At 37.8% G+C, this 22,572-nt stretch overlaps 1 protein-coding gene across 1 annotated transcript in view; it reads right to left on the bottom strand.

The window, feature by feature from the left end:
- The window catches only part of GALNT2 (polypeptide N-acetylgalactosaminyltransferase 2), a 98,939-nt gene that overhangs the window by 38,682 nt on the left and 37,685 nt on the right, over positions 1-22,572 (bottom strand). Inside the window, exons 2-3 of the mRNA XM_054195727.1 lie at positions 6,846-6,936; positions 224-377 (exon numbers count right to left, since the gene is read on the bottom strand). Of these exons, the coding sequence (XP_054051702.1) occupies positions 224-377; positions 6,846-6,936 (245 nt within the window). The remainder of the gene's footprint in view (positions 1-223; positions 378-6,845; positions 6,937-22,572) is intronic.

Here is a 22,572-nt window from a genome sequence, read left to right as displayed (position 1 = left end):
CAGTTTGGATATAGAATACATACTGATGGAAGTCATGGGAACAGAAGAACTTGAATAAGATTCATTGCTGTTTAACCCACTGTTCAAGGTTCACACTACAGTTTAGTGTTCTGTCATTTTGAAAGCTGGAGAGCTCCTGCTTTAGAAAAAACACCTGATGCTCAAAAGCCATAAATATAAAAAGGTTAACCCAAAGTCAAACATGGCTCAGTTTGGCACTTACTGATCATGCCTAGTGTCAGGAATGCTTCGGTCCATTCGTAGTTTGTCACTTTCTACCTGATTGAACTTATTGCGGGCATACGGATCCTGACCAGATCGCACCATGGTAGCGCCAACATAAGCATCTTGATCAAAGTCTTGCCACCGAACTTTTCCTACAATACACAAAAACAGGAAAATATCTAATTTAATCCTTGCAATTTGAAGAACAGCATTCAGCAATCCAAATGTAACCAATGAACTAGCTTGTTTTTTTAAATTTTGCAACAAAGTAATTAATCCTCAACAGCACTGTTAACAGTGTAACATCAACAGTCATTTTTGCTTATTAAATTACTCTAGAATACCCTGCGAACCAAGTAATCACCAGACCATGCTTCAGCTTGTCCGTTTTGGGTTTTTTTTGTTTGTTGTTTGTGGTGAGTTTTTTTGTGTGTTGTTGTTTTTGGGTTGTTTTTTTAAAACCCCAACTACCACAATTTCCATTTAAAAAAAAAACCCTGCATGTGTCAACAGACATTAATATGGCAGATGATCTATCCATAAAGTTATCCAAGTAACATTAATTTTTTAAGATTTAGTCCAGACTTCAAAGACATTATAATTTACTGTCTCATTAGATAAGTAAAAACAGTCAGTCATAAACAAACCATTTGAGGACAAGGCCTTTTAGAAGGACAAGGCAACATTATTCTCAAAAACAAGCACTTCATGTAGGCAGAGCACTAGATCGCACTCCAACATGACATAACTGCAACCTCCTTCACAATCAGAACTGATTCACAGATTAATCTCTCCTTAACAAGGACCGTGTTATTATGTGACTGGTTGTGGCGCTAACACAGAAAGACGCATTAGCATCCAGCCATCAGGAATGAAATTTCAGGACTTTCACCATCTTCAGGTGTCAAACAACAGTATGATATTTACCAAATATCTTAAAACTACCAGTTCTTACCTCTGGTTGAACATTTACCTTTTTTGCCTATTGACAGCCAAACCTATGCTACCTACAGTAAATTTATACCACCTTTAACTCAAAATCAGAGCTCAAGTTCTAATGCAATACAGATGTTCTTGTTTTAACATGGATGTATATGAGAAGTATGTTGTGTGGTGAACACAGCATACTGTTGGCATAAAAAAAAAAGATAGAAAGCAAAGGCTGTCTTTGGGGGTCACTGTTTATTACAGATGAGAGGAGTTAATATTGTTTTCATAATTAACAAGTTTTTGAGGTACTTTCTATTAAATTCAGTAAGTAGCAGATTGCAGAGATGTCACTCCATTCAAGCTCAACTTTTAGACAAATATAAGCTCAGGCATATCCTAAACTAAGCTGATACGCATAGAGGGGATACTACTCCAGCAACAATTAACAAGAGTCAGAGGTTGCTCAGATGTTTCAAGATTTGCCTTTCCTCTGTCTCTCAACCTGCACAGCGTGGAAACTAAGGCAGACCTCATTTACAGCTTTCTATCCATAAGCCATGCCCCAACTATGGTGCGTTAACTCCTACTAGGAGATTTTGGTATTGAAAGAATACTTTCCAGCATTAAACAAAATAAGGGTCTGTTGTTTAACCAGACAAATACTACCAACTTGATTAAAAATTCTCTGTAATCTTAGGATCATTTAAGGAGCTCATCTACAAAAGCAACTTTGACCCAAGGCGTGGCTGGGTTATCAGATGGTAGTGGAGGTTGTAAGGAAAAAATATCAAAGTCAGGGGGAGGTGGCTTCAGGTTGGTAGGTTTGTTTTTAAGAAACTTCCAACATCCAAATAAAGTCACAGAGTAAAAGAAAAGTGCCCATACTTTTGGATTACTGGTTTAAGAGCTAGCCTAGCCAGTTAATACTAAGCTACTATTTTAACTTCTTTAGGATGGTTATTCAGATGTAAAAACATGCACACACACACACAGAAGCCAGAACTAGAGAGTTAAATAAAAACAGACTGCAGAACATTTAACAGACACTCAGTGAAGCAGCCCAGAGGGGAAACTATAGGAAAATGACTGGAGGGAAAAATACAAATTTTCAAATCCCAGTTACTGAAAGAACACTACAAAGAAACTTTCCAGCTGTTTTGGTAGCCCACAGACTGCCAAGAGTTTTTCCTTAGCCTTTCAAGTTCTTTCTTCAGAATATTTCCAGGAACTTTGAAAACAAGTTTACACCTCAGCCAGCTACCACACTATAAATAACCCAATACAGAACTGTTTACAAATATTACACTAAACCTCACTTGCAACAAAACTATACAAAGTGCAAGAGCAGCCGATTCAGGAAACTGGAAGAAACAGCAGAGATCACAAGATCATGTCCCTGTATAACTCTCTCCCTTAGCATTTCCCAATGCTTTTGCAAACTCCTTGGTAACTAAACTATATTACCACCCTTGCTTCTAATTTATAATATAACTTCAATCTGGAACATATGTTGAATATTTTCTGAAATACAGAACATGTCATGTCACTGCTTTTCTGGTCTAAAAATAAGGATTTTAGTGCATTTTAGAAAATGCAATGTACACTTAAAAATGCATTTATATAGGACTTTGAACTTTCAAACACTTCAGCTTCCAATGGATTTTAATGCTATGCCTGACTTCGGGTCTGCCAGCCCCATCCACTCCTCCAGTTGCCTTCCATCCCGTGCAAAGAGCAGCTAATACACAAGAGGTCACAAGGGCACCACATCAGTGATAAAGGTGATGCCATCGCAAGTATTCTTCTTAAACAGGTTGTGCTCTTCGTGAACTACAACATGTCATGTGGGCTGCCCACATGCTTACAAGTGCTAATGGCTCAAGTTAACTACTGGAAGGACATGGACCTGTTGGAATGGGTCCAGCAGAGGGCCACGAAGATGATCAGAGGGGTGGAGCACCTCTCCTATGAGGACAGGCTGAGAGAGTTGGGATTGTTCAGCCTGGAGAAGAGAAGGCTCCAGGGAGACCTTAGAGCAGCCTTTCAGTACCTAAAGGGGGCCTATAGGAAAGATGGGGAGGGAGTCTTCATCAGGGAGTGTAGCAAGATGATGAGGGTAATGGTTTTAAACTGAAAGAGGGGAAATTCAGATTAGATATTAGGAAGAAATTGTGAGGGTGGTGAGGCACTGTAACAGGTTGCCCAGGGAAGCTGTGGATGCCCCATTCCTGGAAGTGTTCAGGGCCAGGCTGGATGGGGCTTTGAGCAGCCTGGTCTAATGGGAGGTGTCCTTGCCCATGGCAGGGGGTTGGAACTAGATGATCTTTAAGGTCCCTTCCAAACCAAACCATTCTACGATTCTACGAAAATGAAGGGCTGATCCAAAGCTAAGTATACTGTCCAGCCTTACTTTTGATGAAAGGCTTGCCTTTCTGACAATTTATCAACTAAATTTTGAAGTCAGAAGTTGTTTAACAAACCTTTTCTGATAATACGTGCTGTTTCTGTTATACACTTCCCTGGGGTACACAAATATGAGCATGTTTGGTTTAATTTCTTCTGGAGAGTTAGCTGGCTCTCTAGTTTTCTGAGATTCAATGACCTTGCCAGGTGGAATGAGTATCAGAAAATGCAGCTATATTATTCCAAACTTAACTTAAGCATGTTTATAACTTTAAATTCAAGCAAATGTGTGTCTACCTGTACAAAGGCCTACACTACAATAAATTAATCTTTTAAACTCAACAGTAAATGAACTGTAGAGTTTGCTACCAGAGTCAAATAGAGCCAAAATATAAAATTAAAAAAAATATATTAAAAAAAAAATCACTGAAGCAGAACCAGGGTATGCTGCACTGCTAAACTTTTGACAAGAAGTGCTTATTTTACAGGCTGTTCTGTGCCTGAGAAGCTGAACAGAAACAAGAAAAAGGTGAAATCCAGTGATGCTGCTCCTCTTTGTCCCAGGTATTTCACAACTCTGAAGTCTTGGAAAAGGCAATCAACAAAAATAGTGCAACTCACTCGATTTTAAATAGGAGGCACATTTTGGTTTTCTTTGCCCTGTAATAAGTAGCTGTATTTAAAAAATAGTGCTAGTTTGGTACACTTTATTCCCTTACAGTTCCCATCCAAGTAGAGCTTGATATAAATAATTGTAAATGTATTATTTACCATTTTCCAATACTTTAAAACCAGCAAATGCAACGCTAATCCAGAAAGCATGGAGTAAATTTAAGAAGAAAGGAAGGACACTGCTTCATAGGACTAAATTTACTGAAAAGCAGTGACAGCCCACAGAATATAAGAACAAGTGAATCTGGCTTCTGGAGCCAGAAGGGAGGGCAAAGCCTGGCTCTGGCTCCAGCAGCTCCAGCAGAAGGCCCTGTCAACTGTGTGCAATATGAATCAGACCTATTAGGGAAAAGTCAGATAACAGTACGAGCAGCTCAAACTGAGATAGAAGAGGGGAAAAAAAAAAGCCTAGCAGATAAATCTGCACAAAATCAAGCAGCAGGCAAGAAAGAATAGGAATAGATGGATACAAAATCCTCTAAATAGCCTGCACTCCCTCTTACAGACTCAATACAGCTCAAAAGCAATAGGATACTTCATATAAATATGACTATTTTGACTTACAGTCATTAAGAGATTCCAGTTCTTCATTAACTAACAAAAAGAGCTGTTTGAGTAACTGATGAAACCATGATTTCAGAGAACTGGTTATACATTTTTGCTTTAGTTATTGATGCAGACAATTCATTGGTCATTCTTTCTAACTACAAGAGCTAACACCACTATCTTCACAAAATAAGCAACAGACTTCTGCAGGACATAAAAAAAGTCACCAAAGGACAAAGGATGCATACACCGTGATTCTCAGAAGGTAAAAAAAACACCAACAGTTTAAATCTTTATATAAAGCCATTTTAAAAATAAAGATAATAAACAATTCCTTAATTCTGATAAGTTCTGAAAGATACTACGCTCTATAATGCTGAAACCTAAACTACAGGTCTCAACCTCTGTGGAAAAGCAAGAAAGTTTTGAACTAAAGCCCTCCTAAAATTTGATCACTTAGCTTTAAAACAGCACAAAGAAACTGGAGAAATAAAAATTTCAAGCTTCATTGCCATAAGGATTCAAAAGTTTGCCTACATGAATTGAAATAATCAAAATAGTAATTGAAGAGTGCGTAATTCTGTGTAGCCTTTGACATTTGATTCAAGACTCTCATACTACTTTGCAGTAACAATTCTCCTGCCTGCTAAATCAAGCCATAAGAGATTACTAATCAACAGATGAAATGAAAAAAAGAAAAAACCCCTCACCTGCTTTTACTTCTAGCTTCAACTCTTCCAGCTTCTGATATCTCTCCCTTTCAACCTGTTACACTTCCCACTTTCTTAATACTCAAATGGCTACTTAGGGACACTGGGAAAGGAAGGTCTTAGAGGAATCGTACAGTGTTTGGCACAGAATATATAAACATTCAAAAAGTGGAAACAAGAATAGTAGCTGGAAGGTACAAAATTGGCTGACCTATAATCCCAGTAACAATATTTGCAGCAAGTTCTGCTAACAAAAAAAAGTACTTGAAAAGATCTGCCAGAAACCAAGTTAAGTAAGCCAGGCTCTTCAACTTTTTTAGCATTTATTTCCCAATTCATACACAAAGTAAAGGTTTTGCCAAAAAAACATACATACATAACCAGAGTCTTGTTTCCTCTCCCCAGAAAGCAGCTGAAACGAGGTAGGCCAAAGACTACAGGAAAAAAGCCATGAATGTCAAACAGCTTATACTGTACCAGGAGTCTAAGACTGTAAAACAAAAATCATACCTCACATTATTGGGAATGGAAGTTTCCAGCTGTTTAAAGGAAAATTTACCTTGGTTAGTTCTTTCTTCAAGACCTCATAGTATTTCAAATGTTTGGCTTAGACAAATTTGTCTAAGCCAAACATTCAGATTAACAGAAGAAGAATAAAACGTGTTGTGCTATCTGATCAGAAGTTGTCCTCCTTGTATGGTAAACATTTTTGATACAGTGTAAAATATTCAAATCCATTTTACTATTTTTTTTTTATTCCCTAGTTTGTCAACTCTAGCTGTATATTAAATCTCATTGGTGTGAGACAGTTAAATAGCAAAAGAACTTTATGGAAGCAGTTACATAAAGTGAAGATTCCTTAACACTTAGCTTTTCTAGCTCATGCTCAACACATAAGACCATTTCACTTAAATAAAACAAAAATCATGTTGCTCTGTTATTTGGCAGCATGTGACAAATACTGAGCAAGTACGAAAAAATAAGATAGACCATCCGCACATTCAGGAAAATCTGCCACATCAAAAGCTAGACAAAACTTAAGTATGAACCTTGGCTAAATCTTCAGTCAGAAGCACAGTCCCAAAATGACTTGTCTGTTGCCTGCCAGTATCATCCATTGAGAAATCGACTACTTTTGTACCAGAGGATTTTATGGCGCATAATAGCAAAGAGTCACATTCTCTATGGTTTTAAACCCAAAGGAGCAGTGAAGCAGGTAAGATATAAGGAAGCTGAAGCTTTAAGAAAAGAGAAGTACATATTGCTAAAATAATCCTGGCACTTCCAAACTACAAAGAATCAGAACAACTGCTGTGTTTTATGGCTATGGATCTTTCATAACAAATGTTACTGCAATACCTGGAGGTAGCGTCTCCACACTTTGTGCTTTGTCCTCCCCATCATTGCCACGCACGTCTTTCCTTTTGGGGTTGATATCATTTGGGTCCTCCTGAAAAAAGTACATAATCTTTAAAATAATCCCCTTAATTGATTTAATTTTGTGTTTTCAAAGCAAACAGCAATAACTAAAAGTTTTGTGGACTTTAAGCTCGTGAAGTGGTCCAAAACAGTTAACTTTGGATTTTAAATGAAAGGAGGATTATTTCCTCCATCACTTGAAAAACAGAGCAAAAATTTAAGACAGGCCTTTGCATTTAATTTATGCAGCAATTCTTATTTGGATAAAAAAAGGAAGGTTTAAGAAGGAAATGTATTAGGAAAGATGGAATAATGTATTTTTATTTTTTTAAAAATCAGTAATACTCAAATGAGCAACGCAAGCAAAAAGATTAACCAAAACCTGAAGAAAGCCCTACTCTAGCAAGGAATAGCCCAAACTGGAAAGTTATCTGAAAAAGAGAAGTCAGGTTATATCCAGAGTGGCATTCTTACTATTAGAAAAAAAACAAAAACCCAAAAAAAACCCAATTTCTAAAGTATCTTCAAGTTGCTGTTTTCACATGTTCATTTCAGTGGAGCTTATTCTGGGCTTCACAGGCAACTCCATGGGATTTGTCATTCCAGTAATATTGATAATACACATATAAAGAGGGGGAAAAAAGTTTCATCTCCCCCCTCCCCCGATTTCCAGCATTTATTCTGAACCTGTAAATCTCATTTTCCTTTCAACAGAAAAGAATCCCACGCTCTTGTATGCTCATTACCACAAACATACAAGACGTCAAGCTGGAATTATCCCATTACGCATTTGGAAGAAGCGGAGAAGAGGGTAACTTTTTTTTTTAAAAAAAAAAAAGGAAAGATAATTAGCAACTGTATGCCGATTTAAACACTACACTTAGCCAACTGATTTAAGTGCCATCAGCTTCTGTTGTTCTTGTACACTTGCCAAAGGAAATTCTGTTTCCTTTTCTACATCTGCATTGAAGAAGTCCCAATTATAATACTGGCTTTATTTGCACAACCCTGCTAAAGACAACACCTTTATAAATCATGTAAGAAGATACAATACTATGCCTATACTAATCAGTAAGTGCACCTAAAAACATTACCAGGCACCAAAGCCAAGCAGTGCAGAACAGTTCGTATCACTTCTAGGAATCTGTCAGTCTCCAGAATGGTGTACAAACTGCATACAGTAAACTGCCTCTGCCATCCCAGCTCCTAAGCCACGGCGGGGAATTCTTTGGGTAGAATAGTAAGTAGCTGGAACAGGCCAAACTCATGTTGGGGAACATTTCAACCATGAATGATAGCACTTCAGCATGTCTGCACATGTCTGAATTTTCCAATGTAAATTCAGTGTAAACTAGTATTTGGAAATATGTTGAACAAAAGGCAACCGATTTCTAAAATACTGAAATGCAAAACTAAATATTGATGCTTTTTTTGTTACTGTTAATCATTTTCTGAGAAAAAACAGTGATATAAACACTAAATCACTTAAAAATGAAATGCTACAAATGCATGTTTTTCATAGCATCATGCATCGAGGATATCAGAGAGAAGGAATTTGTCCAGGTTCTTATACTACATTTCACCATGTTGGTACATGCTTTGGGCCACTGTGCCTTGTGGAGGCCAATAACTTTGCTTAAAGAAGGATTTAAGACTACAGCAAAACACAACCCAAACACACACACAACACATATCAAGAAAACGATCCTGGCTCAAGTGCACAAAAGAGGGAGAAAGCAGACATTAAAGCCATAGACATAAGTACAACCAGTTTCTTTACATCTCTGATCGTAAATTGCTTCAGCATGTTAATTTGGTGCAATACACGAATGAATCATATGGTCATATGGCATTCCTATGTTGTCATCACCACAATACGGAGTTGCTTTTTCAGCTTGCTTGGAGTGAAACAAAATCCCAACTTGTAATGTGATCTTCAAAAGCTGCTTGCGTTTGATGAGTAATCTTCTCAGAAGATAACAATTCTTGCTCCGACAAAAGTCATTCATACAAAAAGCTAAGCTTAAGGCAAGATTGAGAGGAACTGAAACCATTTGAGAGGAGGCACAGCTCTTTAATCATGAGAGCACAAGAGGGAGATTTAATGAATAAAAATTAAAAAGAAAAGGCTAATGCCTTTTTCTATATTAAAATACTATTAATACTATTAGTACTTAATACTTTAAAATACTATTTTCCTGACATACTAAAAAAACTGACAATACCAGGTCACAACCTAAATATGGAAACGCTGTAAATACACCTGGGACAAGTATTTTCAGCTTATTAAAAAATAAAAAGGTAGCTGGCCAGCTAGCAGAGACACTAACCAAACATTAGATGCATGTGGAACGCCACTAGAGTACTACATTTGTGGTCATTATTCACACAGTTATTTTCTCAGGCCAGGACACATATAGCAACATCAGAATAAGTACATGCCACCTATAATGCATGTGTTGCAGGAATTTGGCATACATTAGTTTTATACATCGTGTCACTGCTTCCCACTAATTCCTGATTCAGTACCAGATGACATGCGAAGAAACAAAATTGAAACCTTTCGGCTCCATTCAGAGGGTAATCTTACAACAGTATTTCAGTCATATTTTTAGATGTACCAAATAAACCTAAATTAAAGGTAATTTTTTAATTGAATTGTCTAAATACCTCTGTTACTCCAAAAGTTCAGACGTTAAGGTGATGTACACTTACTTACCAAGTTGTTAAAATATTCCTTGCAAACCATAACCACCATTCATTATGGTTAAATTGAAAAAATTTGGGGTTTGTTTTTTTTCTTTTAGCTTTTTTTTTTAGGCTGATTAATCACTGAAGTGCAGTAAATATTTTTTTCTTTCAGGAGGTGGTAAACTCTCTATACCTCAGAAAGCTTACATCAGTTTAGAAACCGTGCTATTACCACTTCTTTTCCTGCTCAACTCACCCACTCCATTAAGCCTACCCCGTAGACTGAATTTGAGATATGACAAAGATGCAATATGAAACTCCAGTTTCGAGAACTAGACTTGAAAAAACTGTTTCACGAAATGATTAGTTACACATTTGCAGCTGCTCTGACTGGTGTGGGGAAGAGAGGATGAGGTAGTACAAGTGCAAAGACAGATTCAAACACATTTTTACAGCATTTCCACACATCTACAAGAAGACACAATTTAAGAAAGAAATTGAAGACTAGTGCCATTTGAGCTTAGAAAGCTGTAATTATACACAGACATACATTAGTGGATAATTTCATTACCATTACTTAGATCTTCCAGACCATTTACCCTTCTGGTTTTGGTATATTTGTTTCCATTGAATACTGCATTCCTTACAAGCATCGCAAAGCAATTAGCGTTTTGTCAATTGTTGTTTCACTTGGCACAAAAAAAGATATTAAACTGATCCAAGTCCCTAGGTATTGCTCCTATATAAAAAACACTTTAAACCACTACTCTTTTTCCTATTTCTGTCTTCCAATACTTTTTTTTTCTTTTAAAGTTTCAAGTACCACGGATTTGACATTTAACTGCTATGTATTAGATCTCATTATAGCAGAGATTTCTGTCCTACACTGGCTTCTTATCAACAAGAGAACAACTTAACCAACATGTAACATCACTACATATATTAAGATGTCACACTCCTTACAAGTGGCAAGTCAACACAGACTTCAGCAAAGCTCTTATGGTTGAAAACATCTGAAGTGGGAGCTGAGTGTGCCTCCAACACCAGCCATTCCTCTCACAGACAACCCAGATGCTGAACAACATCAACATTCAGGCGCAGGAGATGGCTGAGAGCTACGACTGCACCATGCGCTACCTGGACAGCTGTTCCCTGTGTCTTCCATGGAAATGTCAGCAAGCCAGATGAAAACAACTCACAGGCTAACACACAGCGCTACCCCAGGGCTAAAGCCATCCCGCTATCCTAGACCCACGCCAAACCAACTGCTTTGCTCATCACCGTGTACCAGCACAACTTTTCAAAGAAGTTCATAGAGAATATAAAGCAGGGAATTACACAGAATACAGCAAAGTTCTACTTGCCTTGGTAGCATACACTCAGAATAGTTGAGAAATGTGGCTTCATGGGACAAACTACATGCTAAGGCTTCATATCTGTTTTGGTACTTGCTTTTAAGATGTTGGCCAAGGGCCAACTGCAGACAGATTTTCTTCTACTGATGATTTTCTAAGAGGAAACTGAATACTGGCAGCATCTTCAGAGAGCATCATTTGATCCAGCTGGCCTAATACAAGGCTTCGCTGCATCATGCAGTACAGATCAGTCAAATCAGTTGATGATTTTGGAAGGGGTGCTCTCACTGCAGACAACACTCCTCTCAGCACTTCTTATACTTCTCTGATCATGTACCTGGGGCCAGATACACAGAAGCACTTTGATGTTACATAGAGCAGCACTTGGCATTCCAACAGTTTAATGCCTGATACAATTCAGATCCCTAAACCAAGCACAAAGGCTCCTTACAGAGCTTAGTTACCTAAGAAAATGACTCAAAGCTAAGCAGAGTCAGACAGCTGCCTAAACCACAGACATAGCCAAAGCCCAATCTTCTTTGCTCCTGCTGGCACTTAATATCTGCCTCTTTTTTCCCCTCAATTCAAATTGCAATCTTTTAATTAGACATTACATTACATGCTTATAGAATAGCTAAGCAGGCTCTGAAGCACCAGTTCCTCCTAACCCAGGAGAACCTTCAGCAGAGGACAGAGTCCAGCTGTTGGCTTGCTTTCTGACCTGACACTCGCTCACTGCCTTCCGAGAGCTCTTCAGAAACACAACTTCAAGCCTCTCTTGCAGTAGTAAACGAATACAGCTTTCCTATGTGCCAGGCAAGCACTCTAGCAGTTCAATGTAATTATATTATAGGGCACCCATGTCTTCCCTGGTCAGCAAAAACGTTTTGTATGAAACATACAAAGATATGAGATAAAGCATGCTCTGAAAATGCCTGGAATGCTGCTTCTTACAGGCAAGACGAGCAGAAAATATCCTAGAAACAAATGCTGACTTCCTTTGATTGCCAACTTGCTTAAGATTAGTAAAACAAACATTTCCAAGCACACCAAGAAGCAAAGCATAAACAAACAGAAAAAACTCTGAAAATATACATACTTTGAGATATTTGATTACCACTGTTAGACATAGTGTCTGAAATTATTACAGCAAAGATGATTTAATTTTTATTCTTATTCCTTTACACGGTTTAAGTAAACTGCTGCCAAAGGTACATTCCTTTCATATGGTTGGATATTCAAATCAAAAATAGAAGTTTCCAGCAGGGGGGAACAAACATATGCACACATCCCTTGTGCATACAAGAAAACAATTTTAAATTCTCAAAAAGCGGGGGGGGAAAAGTAATCTAAGATTACACTTTGGTGTCTCCATATATAGGAAATGTGTTTAGATCTACTCTAAAAACATTTTTTAAATGCCAATTACTATAAGCTGTAGTTTCCAGACAAAATTAGATGCCTTAGTGCCCTACCTTCTCTGTAAATTTTACCTTTGCTTAGGGAAAAGTACATATTTTAGAGCTCACAGGCACTATCTGAAGTACCAAAACAACTATAAAACCTGACATTTTATAAACCCAGAATGGATTAGAGAAAAATAATGCTTTATCTGAAGTTTCTGGTATACACGTATACAGGTACTTTGAGGAAGGTCTGATCCAGCTTTGCAGCAGAAGACTTATTTGTACAGCAAATGGGATCAACTGGAAGTTCTGGTTCAACTTCATTTAAGATTTCTGGGCACAATAAACTTATTCAACTGAAAAGAGTCAACAAGCAACAGAAACCCCCAGGTAGGGCAGGTAAGACTATGCAGGCACTAAGCTTTTAAGTACAGGTAAGCTGTTAAATAACCTAAAAGTAACAGCATGGCTTATCCCCCAAATCCTCACATTGGTTTAATATACACTGGGTTAATTGATTAGCCCGCAAATGCTATGCCAGTTTAGACTGTATTTCAGTATTTCACATAAAAAGATAAATCCTTCTGTAAGCATCTGACATCATATAACATGATCCTAAAGGTATTAAAAAACCCACAACACTCTTACAGCTCCATCAGAATTCAGGTATCCAGCTCTAGGTGACCTCTAATAAACCACATTCCCTTTTGCCTAGAGATTTCATCCACTCTAGTAGTAACTGTCTAAACTAAGTGGTCAACCTCATCATTTACCAAGAAACCAGAAAACTAAACGTTACTTGCCTTACAAAATTGGCAAGCTAGTATACCACCAGAAAGAGGAAACAAAAACCCCTAAAGTCCACAAACCCAAAAAACTATGACACACCCTTTGTTTTCTTCAGTTATATGGTAAAAAAAGCTGTCAGAGCAGAAGTGGTCATCAATCTGAGAGGACAGTCAAGGTGCCACAATAAGACACATCTCTGCTCAGATAAAGCATGGGTGGATAAGAACACATCTTCTTGCCAGAAGCTACTTCTAACATCAGCTAAGCCAAGTCTACCATGCCTAAAGAAGCCTTACCAACCAAGCAAAAATCTTCACAGAGACTAACACAGACAGAAGCAGGATCAGCACCTGCTCTGAAGTGCCCAAGGACCAAAAGGCAAAACAGAATCTTGCTCTGTCTCAGGGGAGAGACTATTGCCTCTCTACAGAAACAGCAGAAGCAAGGGGGAAGTCTCATACACCAGAAAAAACACAAATGCAACAGAAACACTGCAGAGGAGCCATCAAGTCTTTGCTTCTTTTTTTTTTTTTAAAGTTTTTTTTCTTTTTTTCTAAGACTATTCAATCTTCACGTTCATGAAGCTGCATAGATGTATAAGGGTGGATGGCAGGGTGGGGGGTGGGAGGGAGAAGAGGAGAAACATTTAAGGGTACTGGAGCTGATAGAAGGGTAAACTCTCAAGTGCACTAGTAACTTTAAAAGCAAGGAATAACAATCTCTAAGGATGGCAGCAGGAAGTCAGAAACAGTATCCAGTATTTCCTGTTAAATTTATCATGTCCCAGAAAAAAAAAAAACAACTCACTTGTCTGCACTACCTGCCACAGACTATGGAAATAAAACATCATAAAACATTTGCAACGATTACTTAAATTCAAGATAACATCTAAGTCTATTATCACTCAATTTTAGTTCCCAAAAGCAAAGATTGATGGAGACAAAATAAGACATTTCTTTCAATAGTTAATTCATGGGGGCTTTTAAATAACATTTTAAACAGCCTTCTATTCCAAAATTATTGTCAGTGCAGACACATAGTTCCACTATTTCCACAGTAAGTGCACACTCAGCAGCAATGGTGTTTACATTGCTCTTTTAGTTGTGCTACATTGGGAAAAAATCCAAGAATTAATTAATCATAAATAATCATCAATCAAAAGGAGCTGAGTGATCTGATCTGTTACACATATGCCAGGAAATCAAACTTCAACAGCAAAAAAGAAGAGTCAGGAAGATGCCTCAAAACTTTACCATTTGCAACTTGTGAAAAGCATCTTATTGGTATGTCCATATTCAGGAAACATTTTGTCATCACGTCTCATACGGGTTAAAGAGTGTTTTGAGGTACATGCAGCAGCATTAATTTTAGCATGCCTATCTCATACATACTGCTTTTCCCACACCTTATAACATTTGCAAAGGATATTTTAAATTTTTTTGTTTGATTGTTTGAATCAATCAATTTCTGGAACGAGACAAGGTATAAAAAGTGGCAACAAATCCCAAAAGAGTAGGGCATGGCTTCATGCACAAATAGTATGTGCCCACTGTGCTTCTTTCAAAGTCCATAGCTCTTGTTTGAGAATGACTGACCGTATTCATTTTCTCGCTTGAGCGCTTTCCAAGATGTGAAATCTGAACATTCGAGTAGCTTAACACAAGTACACAGACACCAATTCAGATCCAAGAGATACAGTGGGCACGTTAGTCATTCAAAAAATTAACGAGATTAGAATAAAGCCCTGTTTAACAATCCCAGTTGGTTTTACTTACAGCAGATGAAAGATCCCACAGAAAAACTAGTCCAGCAAGGGAAAGAAACCAGAGGACAATATAATACTAAACTGCTGCAACGCTTGCAAAGCAAGCATGTAGCTGGTGCCACATACCCTGACAAGTCAGTTGCTTTAAAGGCCAGCTGCTGCTGAAGGGGGCTGTTCACACTTCACCACACCTCCATCCTGAGCTGCTGGATGGGACCCACTTCTCCCCTTATAGACACTGGTGTGGCAGATCAGGTGATGCAATGAATTCAGCTGACTCGACAGTGGGCTGGGGGGCACGAGGGGTATGGATGTATTGTTTCACTGGTTGCACTTTTTTAAATTATAAGATCAACCAGTAAATTATATAAGTAGTTTGCTGCAAGGGAAGCAGCAGCCAGGGTAGCAGAGTAAAAAGTGCTGAAAGAGGTATTCCCATTAGAAGTAAAGGATTACAAGTTTAGTTACAACATTAAACCACCCATCACTCAAAACCACTACATATTTTTCTGCTTGAAAGAAGGCAATTACTCCAACAAATGCTCAGGCATGATTTAATGCCATCTCTTGTTAATTCTACAATATCAGAAGTGTCTGATGAATTAGCCTGCATTTCAAAGTCCTGTCCCTAATCCTCTTTGAATTCAACTCATCATTGCTTGCTCTTAGCTCTAAGACTGACTCTCTAAAGAAAAAAAAAAAAAAAAAAAAAAAAAAAGCTTTTCCACTGTAAGGGGTTGGGGGGGAAGCACAGAAAGCGAAGGGTACACTGCTTTGCTTTATTTTGATATTTACACAGAGGAGAAAGTCTTATATTTTCTGGAAGTCCAGAAAACTGGAGTTAAATAATTGAAAGAAAAGCGACGCATTGAAGAAGTGGAACTCAACTGAAAAGGATGTATCCAATAACTTAAGTATTGGAATAACCCACGTATTTCCAATTCTCCACCTATATACTTCTGAAGGAAGCAGTAGGCAATCCCTCAGCTGCAATACAAGAATCAAGTGGGGCAGAATGGGGAAAAAAAAAAAAACCCTCTCGTGCCTTTACACACATCCTGAAGCGCAGAGAGCAAAAAGGGAAAGCAATTAGAACTAAACCCTTTTCAGCTTATTTTTGTTTTATAAATATTTAAACCTGCAAATATAACTGAGATCAAAAGGATATACATTTATCAGAAATGCAGCTATATGTAAAGGCAAAACTGCTGTGGCAGTCACACCTGCAGTTTTTTAGTAAAGCGAACAAGGTGACTATTGCAACAGAACAACACAGAAACAGGATCCAGGAAAACTATCTTGGATGAGGAAAAAAAAGAAAAATGAGATGCAGTTAACAGGTTTAGTGTTTTGCTGTATCAGATCTGCAGGATTATGATGCAATGAAGTAACACAACATTACACCACATTTTCTCAGCTGTAACAGAAGGTTATCACAGACATATAAGGAAACTGAAGATCGGTTGAGACATGGGAATTAAAGTTGCTGTGTCTCAGATCTTTTCTATAGCATGCAAAAGCATTGCTTTGTTCTCTAAGAAAACAATAGGAAAACCAAAAGCAAGACTGACTTAAAAACTTATCCTTTTTAAAAAGGGGGAAAGGTTAACCTTCAGATTCAGAAACTGAGCCACTGAAAAACACGGGAACTATTTCCTTCTAGGAGGACATCTTTGAACACAGATGGAATAAGTCCCAGAAGTCTGAAAAATTACTTAGTAACTCCTCTAATTAAATAACCTTATGACAGGCTTGCATTTGACAGATGACTTCTGCCTTTAATAACTCTGCATATTTTCCCCTTCCATCCCAACATTAGGATTTATGGACAAGTCTCTGCAGCTCTGGGCACATGACACAGTACACGTAGTATCACTATTTAGCATCACTGTTTAACTGCAGATTCTTATTTTTTAAAACTTAAAATGAAAAATACTGTCCACAGCAAGTGTAAGTTCTAGTGCAGTCCAAAAAATTTTGACAGTAAATATCTACTAATGCATCCAAACATTATCTGTGTGAGTTTCGTACTGTGGAGACGATAATTGCCAGTAACATCTTTCAGTTTTGCCAGACCTAGGCAGCGTCGTTCATGACTACTAAATCAAAGCTCAATCCCATCATGAAACAAATGCCTACCACAAACCAGACAAGAAGTGTGAAAGGCAGAACCCTGCACCAGGAGGAAGAAATACTAATCCCTACAGAGATAAGGGACATCTATACTTCCTTCAAATCCTTTCTGGCAATTTTTAGTACTAAGATTTGCATCTGAAGTAGGTAATGCAGATCTTTGTATCTCTGCTCAACACAGAACAAAAAACTATACAACATTATACCTTTGAAAGACACCATTCTGCAATAAGGCACCAACTGGGGAAAAAAGAGCTTGCTTTTTTTTTTGTCTACTAAGGTTAACACCCAAACTGATGCTATTGCAGGAAACCAATGTCAGAGCACTGTATTAGTAAAATTTCAATCATGCACAGACCCCCAGCTTCAAAGCAGGAAATCAGGCATTTCGCCTTGCCGGTACATGCTCTACTCCTAGCACACAGCGCTGCTTTTTCTCCTTCATTCCTTCAAGTTGGGATCCCATTTGTTCAGCCCTGAGCAGACAGTGAGGTACAGAGGAGAGCAGCAGCTTTATGCAGCTAAATTTTATACCAAATGTATAGATGGAGCCCTTTTGATACGATTTAGGTCCCGTGTGCAAAACCTTCAAGATTTACCACTGTGTATCAGATATATCTAAGACCTGGGAGAACATAACCTTCTGCTAGGTTCACTGAGACAAAGCTAACAATACACTAACCTGTTCATAGGAAAACAAATTTTTCAGGACCACGTGGAAGATGTTTAGGAATGACTGGGTAATTTACTGAAGCATCCCAGGAATTCTGCACACTTGCAAGCAGCAAGCTGGAAGGCAATTTCACACTATACAGGCACACTGGAGTCAATCTCATTCTAAAAGGAGGTGGGAAACCTCCTCCTGGATGTTAAGGCCTATCAAGAAGAGGACAGGGGCTAGAGTCTGCTGAAATTATGGCCTATTCATTTGCAATCCCTCAGAGAAGAGGTCACCAACTGTGCACCCTTAGAGGAGATCTCACACAACCTCCACAAAGAGCCTTTATCATAGAAACTGACCTAAGAGGCGGAAAGCCGGAACTAAAGGCTGATCCAAGCATAACAGCTAAACCAGGTGCAGCGCAGAAAGCTTTTGTGCTGCTCTCAAACCTACCAATAAGGAAAATCTTGGAATTTAATAGCTCAAAAGACTCCAACAGGAAAGATGACTCCAACTCAGATTCTGCTTTAAGATTGCCTAACTCATAAACTATTAGAAACTTCTGAAAGTTGAAATTTAAACCCTTCTCAGGATTTTATGAGCTACCATTTTCTAGAATTCATTAGCTCAAACAAGGTTTTTTACTACGAACTTGGAAATGGAATATTAGTCCAAATGTTGGAAAATGCCAAAAGATGAAGCAATAACCTGTTTTGAGTTATAATATATATATTATAAAATATATATATTTATAAAAAATAATCTGTTTTGAGAGTCATGAATGGTATATAAAAAGATAAGAGCAAGACGTCAGTCCTGTCATCTACAGTTTCCACAATACGTACTACCTCACTATTTTCAACAGTGAGCTCTGTGTCCTCTCACTAGATACATCATCTACTGACATTTAAGTCAGAAGTCATACCAAAGTAAGTGCGAAAATAAAAAAAGGATTTGAGAAGAAAGACTCCCGAGATTCATGTGTTTGCATGCATATATATGCACACACAAAAATAAATACACACATGCATACACAGAGATAAGTATCCTTTCACATCAGTGGCCAGAAGTGAACTTGAATCCCAGACTTGGTGGTAGAAAAATGGGGGCAGGCACAGGGTAGGAGACCAAGTGCACTTTCAAAAGTGCAACAGAAATCCTAGTAAGTAATTTGAGCTACCACTAGAAGACAAGAAAAAAAAAAAAATCTTGTGCTCTGGCAATGAGAGAAGAGCTGAAATCCTGATTATAGCACAATAGCAAATAAAATTAAGAGATACATTACCCCAAAGAAGGAGAAAAAAGAAAAAAAAAAACAAAAGAAAACCAAAACACAGCCAACCAAAAAAAATAGTAATATCAACTGTCTTGAACCCAAGCCACAGTAGCATTATCAAATTTAGCTGGTAGAATAAAAGGGTGTGTTCAGCTTCTTGAAAAATACATTGTCATGTGAATGAGAAAAGTCCTTAAAAAGATGAGAGAGTAAGGACTACATGATACTCAGGAAAGACATGGTATGTCTATACAATAGAAGGCAGCTCCAAATCACAAATTTGGAGCTTAGCTTAGCTTCAGTAAGAATACGCTTACTTAGCTTCAGTAAGAATATGCTTACCAGTTTGATGCTTGTACCAACCACAGGCTTCATATTGAGAAAGATCACTGCACTGCTGCAAATATTTTAATTACTCTACGTGAACATACTGACTCATTCATATGTTGGTGGTCAATCAAGCAAGATACAGTCAGGTAATGCAGTAAGCACCTAACACTACAAATAATTTAAAAAAAAAAAAATAGCACAACTCATGACCATAAAGAGTTTGTGTTTCATTAATAGGATATTGCTTCTTATTTCTCATAATTTTTCATTCCATTTTCTGCAACAGTCAAAACAGTAACAGAACTGACAGAAGGAAATAACTGATGTGGTGGGAAAGGACTGAGGATTATTTTAGTATTGGCTATTCCACAAAATACCCAGGAAAAAGAATATATGATTTGAGACAGTGGTATTTTCCTTCCTTGCATCAGTCTGAAAACATGGATTTTATTTGTGCCCTCACACACTGCAGATATGGTCCTCAGTTTTGAACATCAGTAACACCATTTCACACCTGAAATCTGACTCATCTACTCTTTTACAATTGTTATCCGACAAGGGCATCATCTCTACAAGACAGCAACCTTCTTTCTGGCTAAAAAGGTGATCTCTGTCTTTAAATCAGACTCACACTCCATAGGAAGTGCCACTGTGTTGACTAAATTCACCAGACACGTCTCATCACACACCAAAAAAAAAAATAATTTTCAACACTGGACTGTGCAATCAGATTGCTATGGCTGTATTTTCCACTTTTACTGATTGTAGAGACTGTTTAATCTCTCTTTTATACAGAATTTTATTTTACGTAGAACTTGAAGCAGGCTCATCCTTTACAAACACATAAAACAGCTGTCCAGCCCCAACAGTTCAGACAACGGGGAGATGAAGGGAACAAGTAGTGAAGCAAGATACTACATGTAGATATCAAGACAGCTGCATCATTGGCTTTTTAAGCTACTTCCTTCAACGTTGTTCTTTCAAATCGTCCGTAATTCCTCATCACAATGAAGCATTAGAAGTGTCAAGCTTCATCAGCCAGTCCTTTCACTTCAAGGCTGAATGATATTTTTGAGAGCAAGAGGGTACAGCTGCAGACATCCAGAATCTAGCTTTCAGGACTGAGACAGTCTAAGACAAAACAAAAAAACACACCCAAGCCAAAACAACTTTTCTGGATATTTCTTAAGACCTAGAACAGTTTGTTTCACCTAAAAGATTCAGAGAAGAGATTAAGAAACAAGTCATTCATCAAACTTGGAGGGATTCAAACTACATGAGCCAAAAGTTCTCAGATACTGTCTTACCTTCCAAACGACTTGTTTTGAATAGTGTAGATAAATAAACCAGGTATAGTCGACTGGCTTTAATTTTTAGACCAGTCACGCTATCCAAAAGTCAGAGCCACCAGATTTGAGAAAAACCACACATTGGTCTAATTTCTTACCCATTTTGTTCGTGTTTTGGAAAAAAAGCACCAAAGTATTGAGAATACAAGTAAAAATGCTTCAGAAAGGTAGTACTTAACACAGCGATACTTCTCACTTACACAGATTAATAATTCAAAAGCTATTTCTAGACTAATGAGTAAATATGATCTGTCAAATTCCTTAAATTCTGACTCACATAGCCAGATTAATAGTTGAGTTGCAGCCTAAATGCAGCCTTACCATCATTTTTAAGACTTCAGTAAGACTAGGATAGATAACAGAACTATGCAAGCAGCAGCATTTGTAAGATAAGGCCATAAGGAATTGGGCTTTGTAATCTTAACACACAAGGGGTTACAAATATTTCAATTCACAATACAGCTGTTCCTTCAGGGATGTCATAATCTGATCTGTCCTTATCTACTACATTGTCTACTTTCAAAGAACTTGACAAAAACGAAGTATTGAAGTTTATTTTGAATTGACTAAAAGATTCAAAAGCTACAGGAGGAAGAAGGAAGAAAAGAAACAGGACAGCCCATCAAGAGAGTTTTCTGGGGCAGGAGGAACGTTAAAATAATACTGACACACAGATGCAAAAAAACTAGAGAAACTGAAGGAAAACTTCAGAACCACCAAGCAACAATTCAAAGCAAGTATTTCTTTGACATTTAATTCTCACTACTGGATACATATGTTTCAGATAAGAGCAACTTTAAAGGGTTTATTATTAAAAATATAGACCAATTGAAAACTCATTTATTTTGCACTTGCAGGAAAACACAGATAAAGACAGAGACATAGATTAGTTCACCTGCTCTTAAAGTGTGTGCTGTTCTGTTGATGGATATTAGTTACATGTTGAGATTAAAGTTGAAAAAACAAAGTGCTAAAGAAAAGGCTGAAAGATAAAACCTCCTAATTTTACACAAGTGCTAAAAGCAACACTCACAAATAATTTAAAAGGGGAAAGGAGGGGGGACACATTAACTTCATTGGCTAGTGAATGCTTCTTTCCAAAAGCCAAGCATCTGCTACCCTTTGTCAGCCCTGAGCAATATTGCTTGGTGTCTCCAACTTTCTCCACCTTTTCCCTTTTCACTTATGCACTCACACTTCTTTCCTCTAAAAGGATGAATCAGTCCTTAAAATCAGAGTGAATTCTTTGATGCTCAAACTGATCAGGTACCACTGAATCAAGCTGCAACACAAACAGGAGCAAGCTACAGCAGTGATTTCCTACATTGCTTTTGAAAACTGCCAGCTCTACTTCCTCCTACCATCAAAACCTGTTCTGACCCTGCATTTCACAAGGCCATCCCCTTCCCTTTCTCCAAATGTTTTTGACTGCTGGCATTATAAAAAGGAATTGCTTACTGTCAGCATTAGCTGCACCTCAAAAAAATGTATTATAATTTGTGATGGCCATACTGGGTTCTAAAACAGGGCTAAACACTGTTTATATATTTTCTGCTACTGCTTCAAAGGCATGCACGCAGCAAACGCTGTTTTTACAGATTCTTGTGCTTGTCAATCCTTTATCATCAGCACTAGTAGAAAAATACTCAAAACCCCATTGTCAGCGCCATACACAATGCTAACCACTTGTTGCAGTGGCACATATTTAGAAATACTGCTGAGATTATATAAAGGTAAACTCTAAACTTTATTATACATGGAGAAATGCAATGGGGCAAGAGTCTCCCTTCATAACCACAATAATATAAGTTGGTTTGGAATACTTGTTGCACAAAATTATTATTGGGCCTATTCCTCTATCAGCTGCTTTCATATTACCAAAGGAATACTCTTTTTTGGCTGGAGTTATTGA

The sequence above is a fragment of the Rissa tridactyla genome, chromosome 3, assembly GCF_028500815.1.
Source record: "Rissa tridactyla isolate bRisTri1 chromosome 3, bRisTri1.patW.cur.20221130, whole genome shotgun sequence".
NCBI lineage: Eukaryota > Metazoa > Chordata > Aves > Charadriiformes > Laridae > Rissa > Rissa tridactyla.
The sequence above is the reverse complement of the archived record's forward strand: the minus strand, read 5'-3'. Positions and strand labels throughout refer to the sequence as shown.